Source organism: Euwallacea similis, chromosome 11 (genome assembly GCF_039881205.1).
Source record: "Euwallacea similis isolate ESF13 chromosome 11, ESF131.1, whole genome shotgun sequence".
Lineage (NCBI taxonomy): Eukaryota > Metazoa > Arthropoda > Insecta > Coleoptera > Curculionidae > Euwallacea > Euwallacea similis.
The window spans coordinates 3,665,931-3,688,656 of record NC_089619.1 but is presented as its reverse complement, the minus strand read 5'-3'; the positions used below and the strand labels follow the sequence as shown (position 1 = coordinate 3,688,656).

Sequence of the window (22,726 nt, the reverse complement as noted above, 5' to 3'; positions counted from 1 at the left end):
TCTGAGTCACCATGTATGTATAATTTTGTACTCGACATTTCCTGTGTTTGTTCTGAAATGTACAGGCTTATTAATGTAATACTAGAGAGGTGCTTAGCATGAAAGGAGAAAGGGATATTTAAAAATTAAGTTTATTTTGAGTATTTCTATGACTTTTTCTACCTACTTTCGAAAAAAATTTCTCTGCTTTTTATATATATTACTTTGTAAATTTTCTTGCTGCAATTTACACGAACCAAGAGACACTTTTACAGAACACATTGAAAATTATTTATTTAGTCTAAGATTTTATTCTGGAGATAGTTTTGTTGAACTTAGAGATAAACTATCTTACTGATTTTTAAAAATAATTTTGTTCTCCAAGTTTCCTGTATTTATATTGAAATGTGTAATCTAATGCATCTAACGAGACACTTAGCTATCTAATAGAGCCACTAATATCAGATAGTTTTTTAAGTTAATAAAACACAATAATCATTAATATCTCGATTTATTTTATCACACTACAACGTAAAATTAATAAAGCAATATATTATATTTGAACGTAACAACAAAGACAGTACAAATTTGTATAACAAATCATAATTAGTCATCATAAAACCTTTATACTAAAGTTAAAATTAAATAAATAATTTAATATAAATACTGATATTATATACATAAGAAATCGGGCTTTCCTATAATTTTAACGAAAATTCACTGAAACCACATTATAATTTCGATGTTGTTCTGACACTGAATCTTAAAAAAACAATAATTGAACAATTACACAAAATAGACTTAAAATACAATCTCTTTCATTTGCAAATCACATTAAGCAAATATACAAAGGGAACTTAAAACTACGGTAAAACTTGCAGACAGAAAATTCTATCTCAATATACTGGTATTTCCCTTTCAATTTGAACACAATATACATACAAGCAATTTAATGTTATGGCACTGTAGGAAAACAAAGAAAAAAATAAGGTTCTTACCACCTTATAGGAATTTACTCAATCCTCAAATTGTCCTTGCCCTTAAACAAAACAAGCACTGCACTGTAATTTAATGAAAAACGGTTTAAAAAATCTAAGATGAATTAGCACTAACATCATAAGATTAGTGTACTGCGTATTTTACCGCTAGGTCGGCTGATTTTGGTATTTTACGCTAATTTTAGAGCTTACACTGTAATTAGGCCTCTATAATGGCTAATGTTACCTATAGTATATCTTACGAATATAAAATATCCATGTAAATAAACCAAAGGCGTCACCGCTAGCTTCATTACCGATGATTATTCAGTTGTGTCCTTTAACCGACCGAAATCTCACAAGTGCAACAGTGTTTCACAGAGTCGGTAGAGTGCTTATTGCGCGCGCATAATCAAATATAAGTTGAACTTTTTAACTGTTTAATATTCAGGACGGCCATGGTTAAATTCTAGTGCCCATTACCTTCAAAAACTTGTTTAAAAAACCTTCAGTGCAATAGTGGACTGATTACGGTCCTATTCAATACTCACGTTTTGAACGGCTCATGTACAGATGGCATACATTTGTTTACATGGATATTTTATATGTATAAGACACACATAGTGCTTCTTGGATATCCTATAGGGTGACAATGAAGGTTATGTTTTAGTCTATATAAGTTTAGTTTCAATTAAAAGCATTCAAAAATATATCAATGAAAACGAGCCGAAATTTTACTTCTCTGTATTCGATTCAGTCAAACCTACTCTCCCATTAAATTGGTTATTAGTCGTTAAAATTGTGCTGGATTTAACCAAATTGTTAATTCTTAGACATCTCCCTTCTTACCTAACCATAATTCATACAGGGGGAATATTTACAGCCCTCAATTAAAAATTGTTCATATACGAGTGGATGTTAATTTACATGTAAATAAGTCACTTTTATCTGCAAATACAAGTATTCGTTACATTGGGATTTAAAGTAAAGTGATTACTATCTATTAATCTCAATTTTTGGCTATAATACTGGGGCTCGCTTGTTTTGACACCTGAAGGCTGCAAAAAGAATGTCTTCGATTTGAGAACATTGGGATGTTATCCATAAAGATGTCAAAACATGTTCAATTTTATTTTAGTCTAGCTAAAACTATCTGAAAGACAATTGTAACTTTTAGGCTAATCTTTTTAGTGAAGACAAAATGGTTATTTTAACGGGTTTTTATGGAATTTTCATGAATCTAATACGTTTATGGATTTTAAAAAATGTACTCAATTTTTAGCAGGTATATTGTGAAACTTTTAGACGCACCTGCTCACTGCTTAAAAACATGAAAATGTTGATTCCGCAACACAATTCTGGGATTTATTTGATAAATCAACCTTTTCGTGGGATTAATACATTAAAGAAAAAGTCTGAATTTTGAATAGTGAAGCTTAGTTTACACAACCCTTAAAAAGTGTTTTTTTGGGTTTATGGATGTCAGATGGTTCCTGACCAGAAAAAATGTCAGACAACTTTAAGCTTTATTTTACATTATTGTCTCTTGCGAAGCGAACATTACTGTTTTATATCCAGTTAAAATGATTACTAATCAAGCAGATGCGTCAGGTATTTTGTTAGATTCACTACTAATGGGCTCTGCCATAATGAGCTTTATTTGCTTATGGCGATGGATAGATAAAAGACCCTTCTATTCAGGTGTATATACATTTCCTATGCTAAACACCAAGGATATCAGTCTTGTTACCACAAAGTAAAAGCTAGCTAACTACAAACATCAAGAAGGTATTTTTCTTTTAGGAAGAAATTTCTCAAATATTTGTAATGTGTTCACAAAAATGCAACTAAATACGCAAATGTGACAGCAAAGTCTGCAAATAATACACACCTTTTCGCACAAGCAAAAAAGTTATTTATCTTAGCTCTTTCGCCAACTTTACACTACCAACAGCCCATTCTTCTTTCACAGACATTCACTGAGCAGCCTTATTAAAACTTTTATCACCAAATAAATCTAAACTCACCAAATTTAACTAGAGCCTACAAATATGTGTGTTAATGAGGTGCTGGTTTATCTACTCTTTAAAGGATACCTACAGTAATAATTGCACAAAATCGATTAGTGTATTGCTTCGGGAGCTAATGAGTTGCCCAGATAAGAAACACTCACTGTTGGCACTACTTGATCGTGTCACCTCTGCCGACGTCTTTTTCACAGGCCGAAAGAGCAGGTCAAGGTACTTTGAATTGAAATTAAGTAGTGAATTTTCAAGTTTGCACCACTCCATTAAAATCAGTATAAGGTGGATCCTCATCCAAATGTTTTGAAACCAATGAAAATATTTAAATCAGTTGGACGTTCAGTAGGTTTTTTTACCTCCCCTAGGCTTGATTTTCTCGGACAACTTCCACATGGCGTCTTCTCCGATGCAATCGTCGAAGTTTTGAAAAAATTGAATTATTTTTTCGCTTTTTTTGAAGGAATACGTCCTGGAAAGACATTAATTAGTAAGAAAATTTATATCCGAAGTCTACAATGGACGAATTTTCGAACGTATAAATTTATTAATTTCACTTACTCATTTTTGAACTTCTTCATATTCTCGACGATGTTGAACTGTTGCCATCGTTTTGAGAAGTTAATCATGCCATTTGGTAATAAATTGGTATTTCCTATATGGACAAATGTCAGATCTTGAAGTACTAAACCTCTGTAACAAAGAACAGGAGATGAAATGATAGCACAGAAACACTAAACAGAAGTTTTTAATATCATCAAATAAAGACTATTTATACGTCGAACCAATTAGGAAATATATAGTTTTATGTTAACAACACATTAAACATTTGGACCTTACACTCACAATTTGAGACTTACATGTATGGTATACAAGGAGGCTGCGTTTCAGCCAATGCTGTCCTATACGCCCTAAAACTCGAACTGCTGTCGATCAGAGCACAATACTCCTTAAGCCCTTCTTGCACTTGTTTTTGCCATTCTAACCTGCGGACTGGCGCAGAATCTAAAGCGCTCAATAGAGCTAAGTAAGAATTGAAATTGTTGATTTTCCTAAGATGTTTCATAATTTTAATGAACTTTGTAAAGTATTTTTCACGGTTTTCTTTCGTATCCGCAGTAAGAATGCGCGTCCTAGCCCTAAAACATCAACTACTGGTAAGAAAATTTACGCAAATTTATTGACTTACCAATAAGACATTTTATTGAAATGCTCGGTAAATCTAGTCAAATTCGGACTCCTCTCCTCATTCTGTTCTTGAGCCCAAATTAAAACTTCGGGAATTTCAATTTTCATGAATAATTCTGCATCTAGCAGAGTCATTTGCTCAGCTATTTGTTCTGATTTAAAGTCCAATAAAGAAGTGTTTTTGGCACTTAATGTTAAACTGCTAGTAATGTGGGTGTACCTACAGGAAAAACCATAAAGACAATCCCCATTTATTTTCGATCGAACTTCACCTCATGATCTTCTGCATCGCATGGTACCTATCTAGCAAATTTACCCTCAACACCTTGGCTAACGTCAACTCTCCGCATGAAATCAAATGCTGCACAAAGTTCATCAAATCAATAGTTAGTTCTTTGTTTAAATCCAAAGTCCTGCAAAACACTCGATAAATTTCCAAAACGAATCTTACTTAAGCAGAGACTCACGTCAAATCACCGACTACCCTGACAATAAGGGCGAAAGCTTCTCTGTAACGAGGTTTTTTGTCGTGTTGGTAATAAAAGTGATGGAATCGCCTGATGAGCTTGCATATTAATTCAGAAGGAGTAATAAACGTACGGTAAGTGGTTAGAAACGCTTCTTGGTAAGCGAATGCTGCAAAAAAAAATCATGGCAATGCTTGGATACCTCATTCTTATCAAAATAACTTACCTCCGTTCTTGTTTCCTTTCGTTGCCTGTATGATTAAAGCATCTATAGCACCTCCCCGAATCTCTGGGCCTTCTTCTTCCAGTTTTTTTAATATTAAATATTCGTCATCCACACTTGGTTTGTCCATTAAGTCTACTTCGTTGATGTTAACCTGGAATAAACCAAAATATCCTTCCGTAACTAAAATAACAACATTTTCAATACAATTAACGGCCTCATTCTTAAGGCTTTAAAATAATTTTGATTGCAGTTTTAATCTTCACTATTGTGCTTCTTTGTCAATTAATTTTACACAACCCGAATACTTCGTAGATCTTCAACTTACCTCAGAAACTTCCGGCTTCTCTTCAACATTCTTGGCAGTGGTGTGTTCTAACAAATCTGGTAAACTATGCAACTGATTTGGCGATGGTGTAGTATTCGCACTCTTTGGCTCTTGAAGGAAATTAGTGGATGTGGGAGTGGGAGGAGGAGATTTCGAGGATGATTTACGCGTTTTTTGTTTAGGAGGTAGTGCAGGGGGAATAACTGAACTGTTACTAGACGATGACGAAAGGGTAGTATTTGGGGAATGTAAGGGAGAAGAACCTCTGCAAATTTAAATCACATACAATTTCGCACTTTAAAACTAGATTTGTGGTAATACCTATCAAGGCTGGAATGTGAAGGTAAACAAAGTGATTGTGCTTGATTATTCTTTGTCGATTGATGAACTGAAGAATGACTAAATGAACATGATTGAGTAGTCGACAGAGTAGCCATTGAGGGGGTACCCCACTGTGATTGAACCATGTGGACTGAATGGCGCATAAATTCTGAGTCGTTGGTATGCGAGCAGTTGCCAAACATCTCCATATAGGCCATTACTAGAAAAATTGCGGTAATTACAAATGCGAAGATATTAATCACTGGTAAAGTCTGAGTGAATGACAGTAGCATACTGAAGATATGAGGACAAAACATAATAAACACAACATGCAAAATTGGTTGTTAAAGAGTTTTTAAAGAATAGTCACAAATTGAAATAAAGAACTTTTAAAGAAAATTTGAGACAATTCTTTTATACGCTAAAAATCACTAAATGGAACATCTACGTTACAAAACACCACAATATAATATGATCTTTAAATATTTAAAGTACTACGTAAGATGGAAGGCCTAGCACATAATCTGTGACATGTTATATACATCATATTTACCTACAACCTTTAAAAATATCAAAGAAATCCGTTTAAAGTCCACAAGCTCGTATATGGCCCAACCTATAAATTCAAAAGAAAAAACTGACAAAACGGTTTTAAAAGAGTTTAAATTCTGGACTGTCAAACTAAAAAAAGCGTGTATTAGTACATTTGCACAAAACACAATAATAGTGTAAAACTACTCCATTTAAAATATACTATGGTCTTAAGTCCATTGTATCCCCAATATAAATTGATAAACAGCAGTACAGCTCGACCGGTACACAATTGAGGGTTGAAAAATAAGTTGTAACTTTGCAATCTTTAATAATTTTTCCTAACGCGAGCTATAACATAGGATTAATAAACATAGGATTGATAAATTTAAATCTTGATGTAAAATACATGTTCATGATTTATTCCTGTAAACCTTTGAACTAACTAAATGCATTAAGGTTAATGAATTAATTACGAAAATCAGAGGTAGCAAAAATAAATTTAATGTAAAAATAATAGTGTATAATGGATAATTTAAATCTATTAATAAGAATTAAACAATTCAATCAAAAATTCAAGCACCAGATAAACGATGATAACCTAATATCAGAAATACGTTTCGGATAAATTCATTTTATTATTTATTGTCGATATTAGATTTTTTACGGTAAATAGTAAATAGCTTAATTAACGTGCTTCAAAACCCGCTTAATTCAGCGGAAGCCTTCTCTACTTACGACATAAATATTTGATACAAGTTTTTTGACTTGAAATTACTATTTTCCTTAAGACTTTGACCTCATTTTAAAATACTCACGATTTGTGAGTAAATTAATTTTATGCCCACAATCTATTACATTCTATTAAACTAACAGCTCTTCACACTTAAATCAAAAGCGAACTAGTATACAAATAAATATATTATTAGTCAGTCATGTCACAGATTTTGTGTTAGTATGACATCAAAGCAACTCATGTCCAAGAGAATTACTTTGTGCAGCATGTAGTTAAGAACACTAAGACTGAAAATAAAACAACACCGACTAGAAAAAACGACATCCAAAAGTTGCAAAAATCATGTTAGAAAAAGGAGAAAACATTGGCTTTTTGCTGACTTATGCCACTCACCACTGTAAGCCACCGACTGGAACACTATACGGGACAAAATTACAGAAAACTTATTAATAAAACTTATTAGTCAAATAACGCAGTATTTATGTCCAAAATGAGAAACTTTGAGATATTTTTAAGAATATTTTAATAACATAGAAGGCCAGAAAATGAAAACCAAAGTAAGACGGAATATATAACTTACTATGTTTCTTCTTAGGAGGTAAAGGAGGAGGTTTTACCCCGTCAACATCATCGTTAGATAAATGGTTTGAAATGACGCTGGAATGGGCCCGCATTTGGTGCTGATGACAGCTTACCAAGACTTCAGCTTGCACATTGTCTCCTGTGAAAATAACCCTTAAAACACCAGACAAATAATTTGCACTCGATTTTCCATAGTTATTGTAGACAATCTGATAATCTTAGAGAATTTCTCGTTTACCTAATGAATGCTCCGATACGTCTGGCACGTTATCGTAAGGACTCGGCTGCCTTTGCTCGGACTTCCTTCTAATTTTTCGAGGAAGTGCCGGAGGGGCCTCATCACCTCCAATCACGTCGAAACCATGTCTGGATACTATGGAATGCGAACTATTAGACACTACCAGCGTCGAGCTCGAACTGGACGATTTTTGGGAAAAAGTCTTGAATATTGCTGAATTGTCCAAGGCGTTTTCATTGGATGGACGTGATGCGCAAAATTGGGCACTAAACCAAAATATTACATTAAATGAAGCTGCAAGCACAGACATTTCACCTAACAGAACTTTGTTGAGAACTTCGTTTCGAATAACTGGATGATCTAATAGACATAATTCCAGAATCTGTGGTAGAAAGGCGATGGTAATCGTTTACTGAAGTTTGAAGATCCAGATGATGGTTTGATATGCCAGAACTTGAGGAATCTTCCCAAGAGTTTGAACCTGAATATTTTTGGTTTAATAAGCTGTAAACCACTGCGAATTTGGTGAAATACCATATATGTCAGAAGTATGATTCTCCAAAAAAATATCTTGATCACACTCCATCAGAGCTTTAATTTCGTCTTCTTCCTTTGACGAGTGGTTTAGCATGGAATCTATACTGCCAGTCTCTTCGGAAAGCAACGAGACTGAATCTTCAGGTGATTTGGACCTCAGCGAAACTCTAAATTTGTTATTGTAAATTTCGGAAAAACAATTTCAAATCAGTTAAATAAGACATACCGCTCTAAACTACTGCATATAGGCGAACTATCTATACTATGGCAATCATTATCAATTAAATGATGTAACCTTTGGTTCTTTTTCTTTGGTGGTAGAGGTGGAGGAGTTATACAGCTGTTGGAATTGTTTCTATTTCGCAGGCTGAAACAGATATTAACGGTAATATTTGTTATTATAAATAATTCATCATACATGAGTAAATGTAGAAAACAGGCAAGGAAAAACTATTAAAAAGAGAACAAGTAATACTCACTTAACTGGCAAAGGTGGCTTTGGTGGTGGACTATCCGAATCTCTTAATATACTTTCTGTACTATGACTGCTTCTTATAGACAAATCGGACGTTTGCGCTAAAATCTCTCGTTCCCTTTGTGTCAATGGAATGTCTACAAAAATAACATATTAAATACATTATTAAAATATACTAAATCTTACTATACCTGGTAGAGAATTTCGTTGTGACTGGTTATCCAAATTATTACTAAGTGAGGATCTAGGGGTAGTTTTATAGACCGTTAGCCGTTGCTGTTTGATTTTTTCCTGTGCCAGTTCAATTAATTCCTGGAAATTTTCTGAAGTAATAACAAACTAGATTAATTCAAACAAAAATTAACCTTTACTGCTTCTTCAACTTGTGCAACTATTTCGTTGACATTCTCTTTGCTCAATTCCGGGCTCTGATTATCCAAAAGAGCGTCATCACACAATTTAATCAGTCTGCAATTATTTTAAGAAATTGTCAAGAATACAAAAGGATTGTAAAAAAAATCGCACCTTGCCAGCGTTTGGTAAACCCGATTCGTTGCCGAGGATATACTACTACTGTTATCGTTGTTCACTGATGACTTTATTAACAAGTTTATTGACCATATTGTTTCCAGTATTATGTTACCGTTTCCTGGCAACATTTCCAGTATGTTTTTGGAAACTACATCTCTACATCCCAAAACATTCAATTACTATAAAGCTGAAATAGCGGAGAGGGTTTTAGAAGTACCTTAAATGTTTTAGAGCGACTTCTATTTGCTTTTTCCAGCCTTCCAGTTCCTGAATTGGCTCCTTTCCTTTCGAATACTTCTCCGCAACGGCAGGAGATCCTTTGATGAGACATTTAGGGCTTTGGGCTCTCGAAGACGGTGTTCCTGATGATCCTGGACTTCTCATTTGCGAAATCTTGCCTAGAATAATTGTTAAATGTATGTCTCGGTGTATAAGTGTTGTTCATTTGATTATTCTGAAAATTAATTATTGGTTTAATGTCAGGAGAATAAGATAAACGTTATCGGAGTACGAATAAAAGCAGAAACGACCCCAACTAGAAAAAGAGAAAAACAAAAAACCTACATTTTGAACAAGCCACAAAGCACCAAGAACTTATAGATAACTTAGCAGCAACACAGGTTGTATGAAAATAATCCCATCGCAATTGATATTTAGCTCTAGAAGCTGTGGTTTATTAATTAGGTAAATTTGACAAATAAAATATACTTCGTCAAGGTAGATTAAATTTTTTTGATACGACGGCATTAAGATACGTAGTTTCAAAAAATTTCCATTGATAACAGAAAATATGTTATTGCATATTATAAAAAATACTTAACCGCGTACATCATTTACAGCCTGTGAATCATAAAAATATGACTTAGACCAGGAACCACTGCAAATCTGAACCGAAAAGATCCTGCACAAATTTGTAAAATCACAAGCATAAACAGACTAAATCTACAGAATTATAGATGCTCAACCATTGTTTAAATTTATGTCTGTTGCTGATTAGTATTAAACGAGACATTAAAGTGGATTTCAACTTACAAAAATAAGCTGAAATGCAAAAATTACAGCATCAAGGCGGTTGCAGATGGTATCTATTCACCGTTAAAAATCGCAATTACAATGCAGATTATTTTGTAATCATTGAAAAACTTTAGTTGGAACCCAACAGTAAAACAAATTAAAAAACGGTTCATGCAATTAACCAAAATTGCGAAACTTAATCTCCGAGCTAAGAATTGACTCGACAAGGTATTGTGCCTGCAAAATTATTATTGTAATAAAATCCTGGAAGAAAATTTGATAAAACCAAAGGCCTTTCCTTGCTTAACGTATTAACGGGATAGCCTTGACTTTGAACGGATTATTTAATGACTTACGTTTTTCGCACATGAACAATTTGATAACGTAATATTTGGATTAAAACTAGATATAAGGACGGATTTTCAAATCCTCGTTAGATCAAACAAATACGATATGGGAATTCATTTTAAGAAACTTCTAAAAATAGTATGAAACTTACCTAAGAAATCGTCTTTAAAAGATCTAGCCCTCCTCGCAAGTTTGGTACTTCTGAATGATGCTTTATGACCTCCAGGGCCGGAACCTGCCAAGGGCGAAGAGTTTGAGGTTTGCGAAGACGCCTCAGGCTCTATAACCAAAACAAAAGATTTAAAAATAACACTGACATATATACCACCAAATATTCGGGTTGCTAACCATACAGAGTTCAAGACACAGGAAATAGTGATTGTAATGTATTCGGTTGATTTAATAATTTGCATGCCCAACCAATGTTTCACTACCCATCATCAAGTACGTCATTTAATTGTGCATTCCTAAATAAGACTGAATATTGTTTAAATGTGTTAAGATAATTATTCGCTCATTAATTGAACAAGGTAGCGACTATTTTAGGCAATGAACTCCACTGTTAAACCAGGACTAATTGCGTCGTATATGATTTAACCTTAAGATCGGTACATATGCAGTGGTTAAGGAAAATATTAATTAATATCAACATTTTGAATGAATTAAAAATTGTTTACAATTGCTAATAAAACTCATCAAAAATCGAATATTTTTTTAATTACAGCTGTATTCTAAAAAGCAAATAAGGAAATGATCTGGAATGAGTCATTTTAATGTAACTCGAAAGTATTACTGGCACTGCTGATTTTTATATGAAAACACTACAAATTCTATTGAAATATCAATTTAGAGGATATACTTTAATGTGGAATTTCCGATTCTATTAGTAATAGATTGAGAACTTCCTGTAATTTCTGCGACTAATTTTGGTAAATCCTTATCAATATTATTAGTACTTGAGCAGATAATATACACTTAACAAATAAAGTCGTGTTTTTTATAGAACCCGCATATATATTTTTTTGTATCCTATCGATGATATAATATGCTCTATACATTAACTAAAAAATATTGTATACGGTGATCTCAGCTAACTTAAGTTGTTATTTTCAGGTTACAACATCAAAGAAATTATATTAATATAAACAGAGAAAGAAAGAATAATTTAAAAAAAGACAATGTAAGAGGGATATGAAAACCAGAAATAAAATGAAAATAAAATATTAATAAAAGGACACCCAATTCTTATCTGTCTAAGGCATGAATATAATTACAGAAAGAGAAAATATAACAAGAAACGACAACGCGAAAAAGCGATAAAAACACAAGAAGTAAAACTACAATATAAGAATTTAAAATGGAAAAAGAGAACGTCATTAAGAAGGAAAGCAACAACTAATAGATGAATAAGAAAGAACTTTTATAATGAAATTTTCGGGATCTGAAGCAATATATGTATAGTCAGTGACATAGCATGTCCCTTGGATGCCCCCGAGTTTTAAATAACACACAAAAGAGATTTTTATAGGAGATTTTCGTCATATTTAAAGTAGTAGTGCAAACGTTTCTAAGCTCACAATAAATTCTTGAATATTATCCATCATTTTCTCCGTAACAAAAAGTCCCCTGTACTCCCCTGATTTTTGGGACATAATTTGCCGAATTAAAAATTGTTTACAAGAACCTACAGTGATCGGAACTGTACATAAATCAGTGGAGTTCCACTCCTTTAATATAAATAGCGAAAGCTATTTTTTAGATTGTAACATTACATTTTTTGGTATTTTATCAAATATTTAACTCTTACTAATACACGATAATGAGAAACTTAAATATTAGCTAATATGTTTACGGGTAATTACCAGTTTTGGTGAAATTTCCTGGAATTTTATGTGTCTTCTTTGTTAGCTTGAATTCCTAAAAAATCTTTTTAAGTCTGAATATTCACTGAGAGATCGTGTTGAAAACTACAAAATTAAATATGTTTTAGATGTTTCTGTAGAATCTAGATTATAAAATTCCTAATCACGAAGATATGTCTTCAGATGAAGATGGAATTGATGAGCATCATATATATGTACAGTGGCTCACAGTCAAAATGATGCATGCCTAAATTTTCCAATTTTGCTATGATAATTTACCTTTTATAATATAAGTCTAATAGCAAATAAAAGCTATATAAAAAACTATTCCCTGGGATGTGAAATAATAATATATTATACTAAATCAGATTTTTAAAATACATTTTTTCCTAATAGCACGTCACAATAAAAATTATGCATTAAGCGAGTATAGGTAAAAAATATGTTTACTAATAACATTCCAATGTTTCTCGCTTGTAGCAAGTTGTATTTAGTTCAATTTATATTCTGCAGCAGTTTACATATTAAAAGTGCAATGGGTCGCCATACATCCATAGAGATAAGAGAGGCAGTAATTTTGAACTTTCAAAAAGGCACAAGTCAAAGAAAAATTGCGGAAATTCTTAATTTGAGCTCTTCGACAGTTCAACATATAATAGAACGATATAAAAAGGAGAATCGTATTATCAACAAACCTCGTAAAAGCAACCGAAAAATTTTTAATCAACACGATGAGCGATGGATTTATAGAAAGATAAGAGAAAACCCCAAATTAAGTACACCAAAATTGACTGATTTGGTGGAGAAATACTTAAATAAGAAAGTGTGTGTTGAAACGGTACGAAGATGTTTACGTGCCAAAGGTCTTCACGGCAGAATTGCTAGGAAGAAGCCGTATATCAGCCCGAAAAATAAGAACTCGAGGTTACTGTTTGCTAGAGAGTATTTAAAGCAGGATTTAGAATTTTGGAAAACTGTTATTTTTACTGACGAAAGTAAATATAACTTGTTTGGCAGTGACGGAAGAATAAATGTTTGGAGAAAATCAAATGAAGAGTTATTATCTCAACATTTAAAAAACACCGTAAAGCACGGAGGAGGAAACGTGATGGTTTGGGGATGTGTAGCTGCCTCTGGAGTCGGGAATTTACATTTCATCGAAGGAAACATAGACACATTTATGTATTTAGATATTTTGAAAACAAATCTTGAAGCTAGTGCCGAAAAATTGGACTTAAGTGGTAATTTTAAATTCTATCAAGGCAATGATCCTAAGCATTCCGCAAAAATTGTGAAGAAATGGTTGCTTTATCATTGTCCATCAGTTATAAAAACTCCTGCTCAATCACCAGACTTGAACATAATTGAAAATGTCTGGAATAAACTCGACGTAGAAGTTAGAAAACATCATATTTCCAACAAACATGACCTGAAGAGAACTCTATCAGAAGAATGGGCCAAATTAGATCCAGATTTTTTAAAGAAATTAGTTGAATCAATTCCTAATCGTTTAAAAGAAGTAATTAAAGCTAAAGGTGCAGCTACTCGATATTAGTTCGTAATAGAAATTATGTTTTTGAATATTTTTCTTTATGCATCATTTTGATTGTGATCATCATTTTTTTATTAAATTACGTTTGCAGGGGAACCGCACAAGTTAGAATAATTCTTTATATGACTAGTTAATCTTGTATTAATTAAAAATAAGATAATGTAATAAAACAGAAATAAATGGTTCTATTATATTAAAAAAATTAAAACAAACTAATCAGTAAAAATTAGCTGCATCATTTTGACTGCGAGCCACTGTATATACGTATATAGAACATACTGTAGAATCGTTTTCTTGAGTATTTTAAAATTGAAATTTCTTATGTTAGATACAGAAAGAAACTAAGCTTGCTTATCATTACAATGGCAACTACACGATTTTGAGTATGGATTAAACAAGTATTTAGTAGTTTAATTAAAATACTAGATATAGTATATATTTATCTACTATTACTAATATTTTCTAGATATATATATATATATATTTTTGGTTGCAATACTAGATACTAGAAAAGCAAGCAAATTAACACTAGACCTTCAACGATAAACGTTAATTTTTAATTAATCGTTAGTTTACATTATGTGGCTGTTGCTCGTTTAAATAATGATCAGTAAAGCAAATTTCATAGACATATCGCTCAAAAAAATTGAAAATAACCGGAAAAAAATTGAAGCCATCGAGTGGGCACCAAAGCACAATATTCTTGTTTTAAAGGCACTTCCATATGTGGTACCATAGCGCTACAGTTGAGTGTTTTAAATTTGAACACAATGATTCACGAATATGGTAATATCAATGATGCCAGTAACAACTGGGTTGATTCACCATCTCAAACAAATGAACTATCGCTGCGTTAGTTAATGTTTAATAAACAATGCACTTACCACGTAACAATTATTTCCCCAAAATATACGAACGCATATAGTAATAAACTACTAAGCACTAAACTTTTGACTGCATTGGTTACAACGAATAATAATTAATTGAAACCAAACTAATAAATACCACAAAGCATAGACTAAATATTAAAACCTATTTCAAAGTAGTTTCGAACTAATCACCAACATCTGTTCGATGGGTACGTGCGACAGTGGGTACCGATCACCGCTGGGTGGTACTAAAGACAGAAACAGAACCTTAGACACATAAAATCTTGCTGAGTGTAGAGGAATCTTAAGTCAACAGACAGAGTCGTATTTAGGACTTTTTTGATTAGTTTCGCTAAGAATTTCATAAATGTATAATGAGTGGTTTTGCTGAAGTCGAAGTAAAAAAAACAAAGCTTAATTGGCAATATACGAGTTGTAAGGAATCTCACAGACGAAAAGAGAATTTTTAAGCATAAAAATCTGAGTGCAAACCTGTTCTTGGGCCTTATCTGATCATTCACTTGGCGCGGCGTCGCGGCACGTGATATAAATACACAAGTGGCATTTTTATACAAATACATCTAAGCCTAAGCTCCTTTGTGGTTGCACTACACTTTACACCAAAGCATTAGACATTTTTCCAGAAAAAAAAACGTCATCATGGCTAGGAAACTTTGTTACCCCTTGTATAGAGAAGGCAATCACACCAATCAAAGAATAAGTAGAATTTTAGGAAGAACAAGAATGTCAAAAATCGGAGAACGAATACAATTCCACAGATATAATTAACTCGCCGTTAAAAATTATATTCATGTATTAATTTGATTAAAAATAATTTATAATTGAAAATTAATATAAAAAATTTCAATTACGTATGGGATTGTATTCAAAACAGTTAAATTGTTAAATATAGCAAACAAACATGTGTATGCAAAAATGTTTTAATTTTATAATTTAATTCAAGAAAACCGGTAAAGAGTTTCGAACATTGAAGCTGTTCCACAAAAGCGTCTTTAAGTCTGAAATTCTTATTCTTTCGAAAGGCTTAAATTACTCTGTCACTCCCAATTAAATTTCCAAGCTTGAGTTCGTTTCAGTATTAGAAAAAGCAACTCAAAACTTACGAAAGGAACATCGACAAGCGTTTAGAATTAGGTCAAAACTGATTTTAAATAAACCCTTTAAAATTCAACAAAATTTAGTCGCCATCGAACAACAGACGCTGAATTCTTTGCGTAAAAATAGTAATATTAAAATCCTTCTAGTACGCAAACATAAATATTGTAATTGCAAATGTAAAGTTTTACTTATCAGCAAAAAAACGAAGACCTTTTAAATGATGAGAATATACACAAAATTAAATAGACAAATTTATAACACATTTTAAAAACAAAAATAGATTCATGGACGTAGAAAGATGCAAATTAACACGCCACCACAGTAAAAAACCTAATTTTTGTGGTGTTCTTAACTCCCATAAAAATGACATATCCATAAGATCTATTGTTAATAGTTCACTCACACAGCCATTGTCCAAATTTTTACTAAATATCCTAAATCCATCCATAGCAGAAACAGATTCTTATTTTAAAGATGAGGTATACGTATACTATATGCTTTATATTCGTTCAGTATAACTCTTGCGTAAAAGAAACATCCTGGCTCCCGTATATGTAGGTAATCTTATACAATAGAAACCCGCAAGTAGGCGTCAATACTCATTGTACAAATTGTACCATAACTGTCACTGTTATTAATCTTTTTGTCAAGCAAAATGTTACATATTTTTCATATTTTTGGCCAAAAAAATCTCTTTTAGTGTTAACTGTTAGGCCCTAAGCTAGAAAAGCACCAGATGTAAGCACATTTCACAGTGAGGTAAAAAAAGAAGAGCTGAGTAAGGTTTGAAGCCTTGACGCTGCTTGAACTAAGGCTGTGGACACTCTTATTTGATTAATAATTATTATCAATCTTTAATATGCGAATAGAGCAAAAAGTAGTATCGATTCTAAAACAACGCTTCACCTAACCCAAACTACCTTAAATTGTTACGTACTTGAAGCAAATTTAAATTAGATTTTCTTTTACAAAAAAAAAACATGAGAGACACTAACAACGAAAAGATCTCAACGTCCGAGAACATATCGGCTATAGAAAAACTCCTAAAATCCGAAAGAATTAACAATTCCTCTGAAAACAAAATCGAGATTATCACAGAAACGCCTCTTGAAGAAAAATCTATTTTACTGTCTGTTGAGATCAAAACTGAGGAGAAAAGAGATACTGTCAAGGAAACTGCCGGCAACACAAAACCAGAAACTGAACCCTCACATGAAGCGTCGAAGATAGTTAAAATAATTAAAGAACCCAAAACTGTTGCTAGAGACAACTCGGAAGAAGAAATAGAAAACAAGTATGTCAAGAAGATGTCTGATTCTGTACCATGCTGCCCTATGACCTCTAGGTAACGAGACTTAATCGTACCAAAAAAAAAGTGTCCTAACTATAGCTTTATTAATAGAGAGAAAATTATTCGGAACCAAAGTGATATCTTGTCCCTTAAAGAAGTCCCAACAACCCTGCTAACTTCGATATACTCAGTCAATGGTTCCCCATCCAGAAAAGTGTACCGAAAGCCAGAGCCTGCTAGTTATGTTTTCCAGAGAAATGAAGATCCCCCAGGTGATGAAAAGAGACCATCCAATTCTTATAGAAACCCCTTGACTGGGACAGGCTTGTCCTCTAATGACGAATATAAAAGTAAAGCAATCAAGAGAAAAGGTTTGTTGTAAATTTATTTAGTAAGAGAAATTGTGTGAAACTTAGTGTTTTTAGAGGGAAATCCATTGCTGGGACTTGGCTATGATAACGATAACAAAGTTACATCCCGCCACAAGATTCCTCCTGGAGGATATTCGCACAAATTGTGGTAAAACACAGCTATAAATCAATAATTCAAATTCATCAGTGCACTCACACATCAACATTTTTTGCAAACATTCTTAATAAAGTGATTTCGTAACTAAACTTTTAGTTTTAGTTGTCACATACCAACAAGCTCATCTAGGCGTGACACCGACAACAACATAGTCCAATGTTTCTTAAGATTGTCTCTCCCGTACACCCTGTATCTACGTCTCCATGTAGACGGCTCACCCACGTAATACCCATCATAATACATAACTACGGTTCACTCACTTAAATTACTTTTGATTTCACGTTTAATTTTGGATATAAGAAATAAACACCGTCATGTTTTCTGAGTAAATATCTGTGTTGTTTGTAGGTGCTGCACTACCCTTTTTTTTAATTGATCGTTACTTGGCTCAAAACAATCTTCACTGTTTGATTGAATTGGATGGAAATTACACTCTGGCCAGGTCTGGATTGGTAATCATAACGCAAAGCAGAGAATTACATAAACATCTGTTTCAAATTCTGTTCCCTACCACAACACAATAATGTCCGATGATAATTACTATTGTAAACAATGTCGACACCTGGAATTGATTTAATTAGATTTGCTTCTAGTGCAAAAATCATCCCACACGTGAATTTTATCAGTACTTTTCTGGATCATGTACGGATTTGTGTATAAAACGTCACTAATCACTGTAATGAACAATGCTGTGAACCGATATTTTGATAAGGGAACTACGAGACAATGAAACATGAAATATACGACGCCTGGAACTGGAAACTTGTCAGTAGACTTATTTTTACACTTTAAAATATTGGAATTTGTCCAGTTTTCGTTTTATTGTCAGTTTTAAATAAAATGAGCCGTGGGTTGCTGATTACAGCAATAATAACTTGCCTGTCCAAGATAGATCCGAGGATGAATTATTTTTGACTCGTGTCTTGAACCAGACTCCTGTGCTGCTGTAATTTGAGTATGTTTATAAGTTATCGGGACAGGCGAAATTAGTTCGTAACTAAAGGTATCTAGTATTTAAAAATCATTTAACTATCTAAACCATCTAAAACCGTTTGGATAAGCCTGAAAACGACTTGGAATAATAATTGAAGCTCAGCCTTCCAGGCACGAAAAGCTACCTTCTGTCTTAGGTAAGCGCTTTCATCTATAATTATTGGAAAATTATACAGGATGTTCCAGAAAAGTTGTGCTAAACTTCAACAAGTTATAAAGGACACTGATGCGAACAATTTATGCACATAAACCCCCAGTCAGATGAGCCGTTTTGGCTCCAGAAGCATCACTTATATAATAAAATATTATCTAACGCATGCATACACTTTCACACATTTACTAAACATTCTTGAATTTCTGTTGGTTTTCACATATGTACACATTTTACGAACATTTTTTCCTACACATTTTCGCCAACGGTTTACCCCTAGGAATTAGACGTGCAGACTCTCCAACGTATTAAACCATATGAGTATACTCACCATGAATCTTTGCAAGCTTCAAGTTTGGACCCAAGCCTAGATCAAAACCTTCCTCTTTTTTCCTAGATTTCAATTTGCATACTAAAGTAACAGCAAACATTTTTGCTTAGACACTAGTAGCAACAACTTACACTCTGATTATATCTAAACAGACTGTGTTGCAAATAATCATATCGTAATTGGTATTATCAGGGCCAAGTGCAAAATGAGATAGGATAAGTATATTAACTCTATTGTTCCAGACTGTAATTTAATAAAAGTGGTTGGCATTAGAGATGGTTCATGTAAATAATAATTCAATTTGGACAACATGAGACTATTCTTCAATAATACTAGCAAAAGTAGATCCAGTTAAAGATGCGTTTCGCTAATCGAAGGGGAGAAAGTTGTGTATGTTTAAAATTGTTTTGCGGTAAAGATGTCCTATATCACGCACTTTCAATAATTACTGAATAAGTAGACAACATCCACCTAATACTTACCAGCAAACAAATTAATACCAATATTACCTAGTAAAAGTGTTTGAAATTAGTGTTAGTAATTGTGTGCAGCCTCAGTTTAGGTACCCGTTTGAGTACCTGTTTTACGCTGGTGCTTGAAGTGCTGTTAATAACAGGGGCGAAAGTTAAGAAACAGCTGCATTGGCAATTAACAAAGTAAAAAGCGCTGTAATTGATTCGCAAATAACGTGATGTTCCGTATCATTATATAGATATACATATGTATATATACTATATATATATATATATATATATATATATATATATATATATATATATATATATGTATGTATACATGTATTTCACAGTTGAATTCAATGAGAGCTAGGTACAGGGTTGCCACGTGAATTGTGGAAACCATTAAATAATTTAATTCATAAATTATTTCAAAAACATTATTTGACATAGTTCACAAATTAACTCAATGAATTCGATCGGTTGAATTAATTCCTCCCAACCCTGCAATTAAATATCCAAAACGAGTGGTTAAAGGTGGGCTTACACAGCAATGGAAATAAAATAATACATAAGACAAAAATAAAATAACAAATAATAATTTGTTTGACGTTTATACAATCCAGATAAAATAAGGAAGGAAGAAAAATATAATATATTTTACTGAGAATAATGTCTTAGTTGTGCTCTGCCCTGTTGTTGAGCAAAGCCATGATTAGACATAGCACAAAAACTCCCTTTTAACTACCTAAATTTGAATTGAATCGTGGCTTGTTTCGCATAAATTTGACCTTCGTAAATTTTAACGTCCATAAGAAATATATTGTTATCACAATAATAGCTGCCTGACCAAAAAACAAATTCCTGAAGTGAATTCGCATACATGAAAGTCATGTTCAGCAGAACCCAGTTTAGGCCGCTTAAACCTTAATTCAATAACTTTGTCTAAACGTGCTAGTGACGAAATATTAAAATCTAAAGAATGATTTCGACACATATGGGAAAATCGTTACTTTTCACTTGTTAATTTTGTTCCATGAAACTGGAGATCAATTTATTTCGCAAGAAAATTTGCTAGTATTATTTTCGTATTATGGTTTGAGTTTGATCCAATTGCATACGTTGAGTTTAAAGTTTAAACTTTATCTGAAGTTAAACTGAAGATTTTTACAGGTGAATGATGGAGTTTATGTCAAAGCTGACTTAAAATTTTGTATAACTGGGTTAAATATAAACGCCTGACCGAGCCCTAAACCAAGTGCCTAGTTGTATAACTTAGTTTTAAACTTGACCAGAGTTAAACAACTGGACCTTTCTAGTCTAGTATAGACTGAGATAATTGTAAACTCTTAAATTCCCCAGGAAATTTTATTTCTATGTGAATGTTGAAACCTTAGTTGAACCAGGAGTAACACTGATAAACTGGTTAGTTTCTTTGTTTTCATGAAACAATCTTGCTTCCAGTCATATTCAATTTTTTCAACCAACCTTTTCAACATCCCACATCATCTTTGAAGCCAATATTGCTTTTTTTACTGAAACATGTTTGCAAAAAATGTTTTAAACTGAATATTATCATAGTTTTTTCACTGGAAAAACAAAATAAAATCCACATAGCAAGCTTATACTTGACAACAAAGATTTGTACTAAGTACTTGAATGAGTATTAAGTAGAGTAATTCTGACCAAGTTAATCAAATTTGGTACATACTCGTAAGTCCATAGACACTACCAATTCTTAAACAAAGATTCAATATTTTATTGATCCAGTACCAAGCCCATTCTCAAAATACTGGTTTGATAATTATGTTCAGCATATACTGAGCATTATATGTAGAAGGCTCACATATACATATGTAGGTAAAGGTAACAGCATATCTTGGAAATCCCTAATAGGATTTCCAAGGGGGATTCCAATTAGGATTCATTATTATCCATAGTCCATATGTCCTTAAGATGTGCCACTTGGCAAATAATGATAAAAATTATAGTTAATTATGCATATCCAAAAGAATATCTATCCTATGGATATGTACAAATATCCATAGAACATCCTTAAGTAAATATCTATATTCTTTCAAGGATATAGATGTTTGTGTCTACAAGATATATTTTTTGCTATGTGGGAAATCTCTAATTTTTAGATACCAAATAATTGAAGCCTGCATAGAACTCTTGTTGAAATACACCAAGAGCATAGTTTCCATGGAAATAGGACAATGAACTCTCGAATAAACCAACAATAATCTTCTATCACCAAATTTAGCCATACTTTAGCTTTTATTAATGAGCCTCTAAAGCAAATTGTCAATACATACTACTACCAGGTACTAGATGTTTGCATGAAGAATTCATAAACCTAGACATAAGATTCAATTTCAATCTAATATTAGAATAACTGGCTTCAGAGTTTCACTATTTAGCCCGAAAACTAAAATAAATGCCAAGAGGTCAATGAAGCCTATCCAAAATAAATAAAAAAAAGGTGCTTGGCCCACATTCACATTTCCTGGAGTTGCTTTTTGTGGCAGAAGAATTGATTTGGAAAACCGATGTTTTGCGAAATCTACTTGGTACTAAGTATTCAAAGTTATATCATTGTTTGGTTTATTCCTATAACTAATGCCCAAATTTGCAAAAAACAACTTACCTTGAGTCAGTTTACTGGTTTTCGTTGTGGAGGTCATTTTTTAAAGGGGTTTATCGAATGAAACTCGCGCCGAAATGCATTATTATGATTCTTTATGAAATGAGATATTTCTTTTCGGTTTTGCAAACCATTTTTTCCTTATTTCAAAAACCATTTCCCCGAGATAAAATTAAATTATAAAATATTTTAATGAAAAAAGGTAATTAGGGCTTTAATGCCTGACACTTGACAACCCACATGTTTTGACGCCTGACCAATCGCGGGATCGATAAAATTTGAATTTCTCTTTATTGACATGCGCAATTAGTGACCCTATGGGGACGACATCTAGATACAAATGATGTGAAATTGAAAACTTTATTCTGGTGGCTTTTATCATAAAATTATCGTTGCTATTATAAATAAAATAATAATAATTTTTATTATTAT

The 22,726-nt window shown here is 32.7% G+C and overlaps 2 protein-coding genes across 10 annotated transcripts; one reads left to right on the top strand and one right to left on the bottom strand.

Moving 5' to 3' along the window:
- Positions 1 to 473: 473 nt before the first annotated feature.
- Positions 474 to 22,529, bottom strand: C3G (C3G guanyl-nucleotide exchange factor). 9 transcript variants are annotated; one of them, XM_066395367.1, is made up of 23 exons: positions 22,298 to 22,529; positions 10,648 to 10,776; positions 9,352 to 9,532; positions 9,129 to 9,290; positions 8,969 to 9,071; positions 8,795 to 8,915; positions 8,608 to 8,740; positions 8,355 to 8,495; positions 8,126 to 8,295; positions 7,907 to 8,072; positions 7,592 to 7,857; positions 7,352 to 7,492; positions 7,165 to 7,188; positions 6,058 to 6,120; positions 5,505 to 5,724; positions 5,184 to 5,448; positions 4,859 to 5,009; positions 4,633 to 4,801; positions 4,438 to 4,578; positions 4,167 to 4,385; positions 3,838 to 4,116; positions 3,539 to 3,670; positions 474 to 3,449 (listed from the first exon to the last, which is right to left on the bottom strand). In XM_066395367.1, the coding sequence occupies exons 1-23, from the start codon at positions 22,332 to 22,334 to the stop codon at positions 3,320 to 3,322; spliced, it is 3,543 nt and encodes a 1,180-aa protein (XP_066251464.1). In that variant the 5' UTR covers positions 22,335 to 22,529; the 3' UTR covers positions 474 to 3,319. The 9 variants fall into 9 exon arrangements, with proteins under 9 accessions (XP_066251464.1, XP_066251460.1, XP_066251457.1 ...); XM_066395363.1 differs by lacking the exon at positions 22,298 to 22,529 and adding an exon at positions 19,193 to 19,329; XM_066395360.1 differs by lacking the exon at positions 22,298 to 22,529 and adding an exon at positions 17,831 to 18,430 and having other exon boundaries at positions 7,352 to 7,489.
- On the top strand, positions 16,879 to 17,822 carry LOC136412292 (uncharacterized). The gene is made up of 3 exons (XM_066395322.1): positions 16,879 to 17,243; positions 17,301 to 17,560; positions 17,615 to 17,822. The coding sequence occupies exons 1-3, from the start codon at positions 16,879 to 16,881 to the stop codon at positions 17,710 to 17,712; spliced, it is 723 nt and encodes a 240-aa protein (XP_066251419.1). The 3' UTR covers positions 17,713 to 17,822.
- Positions 22,530 to 22,726: the final 197 nt, after the last annotated feature.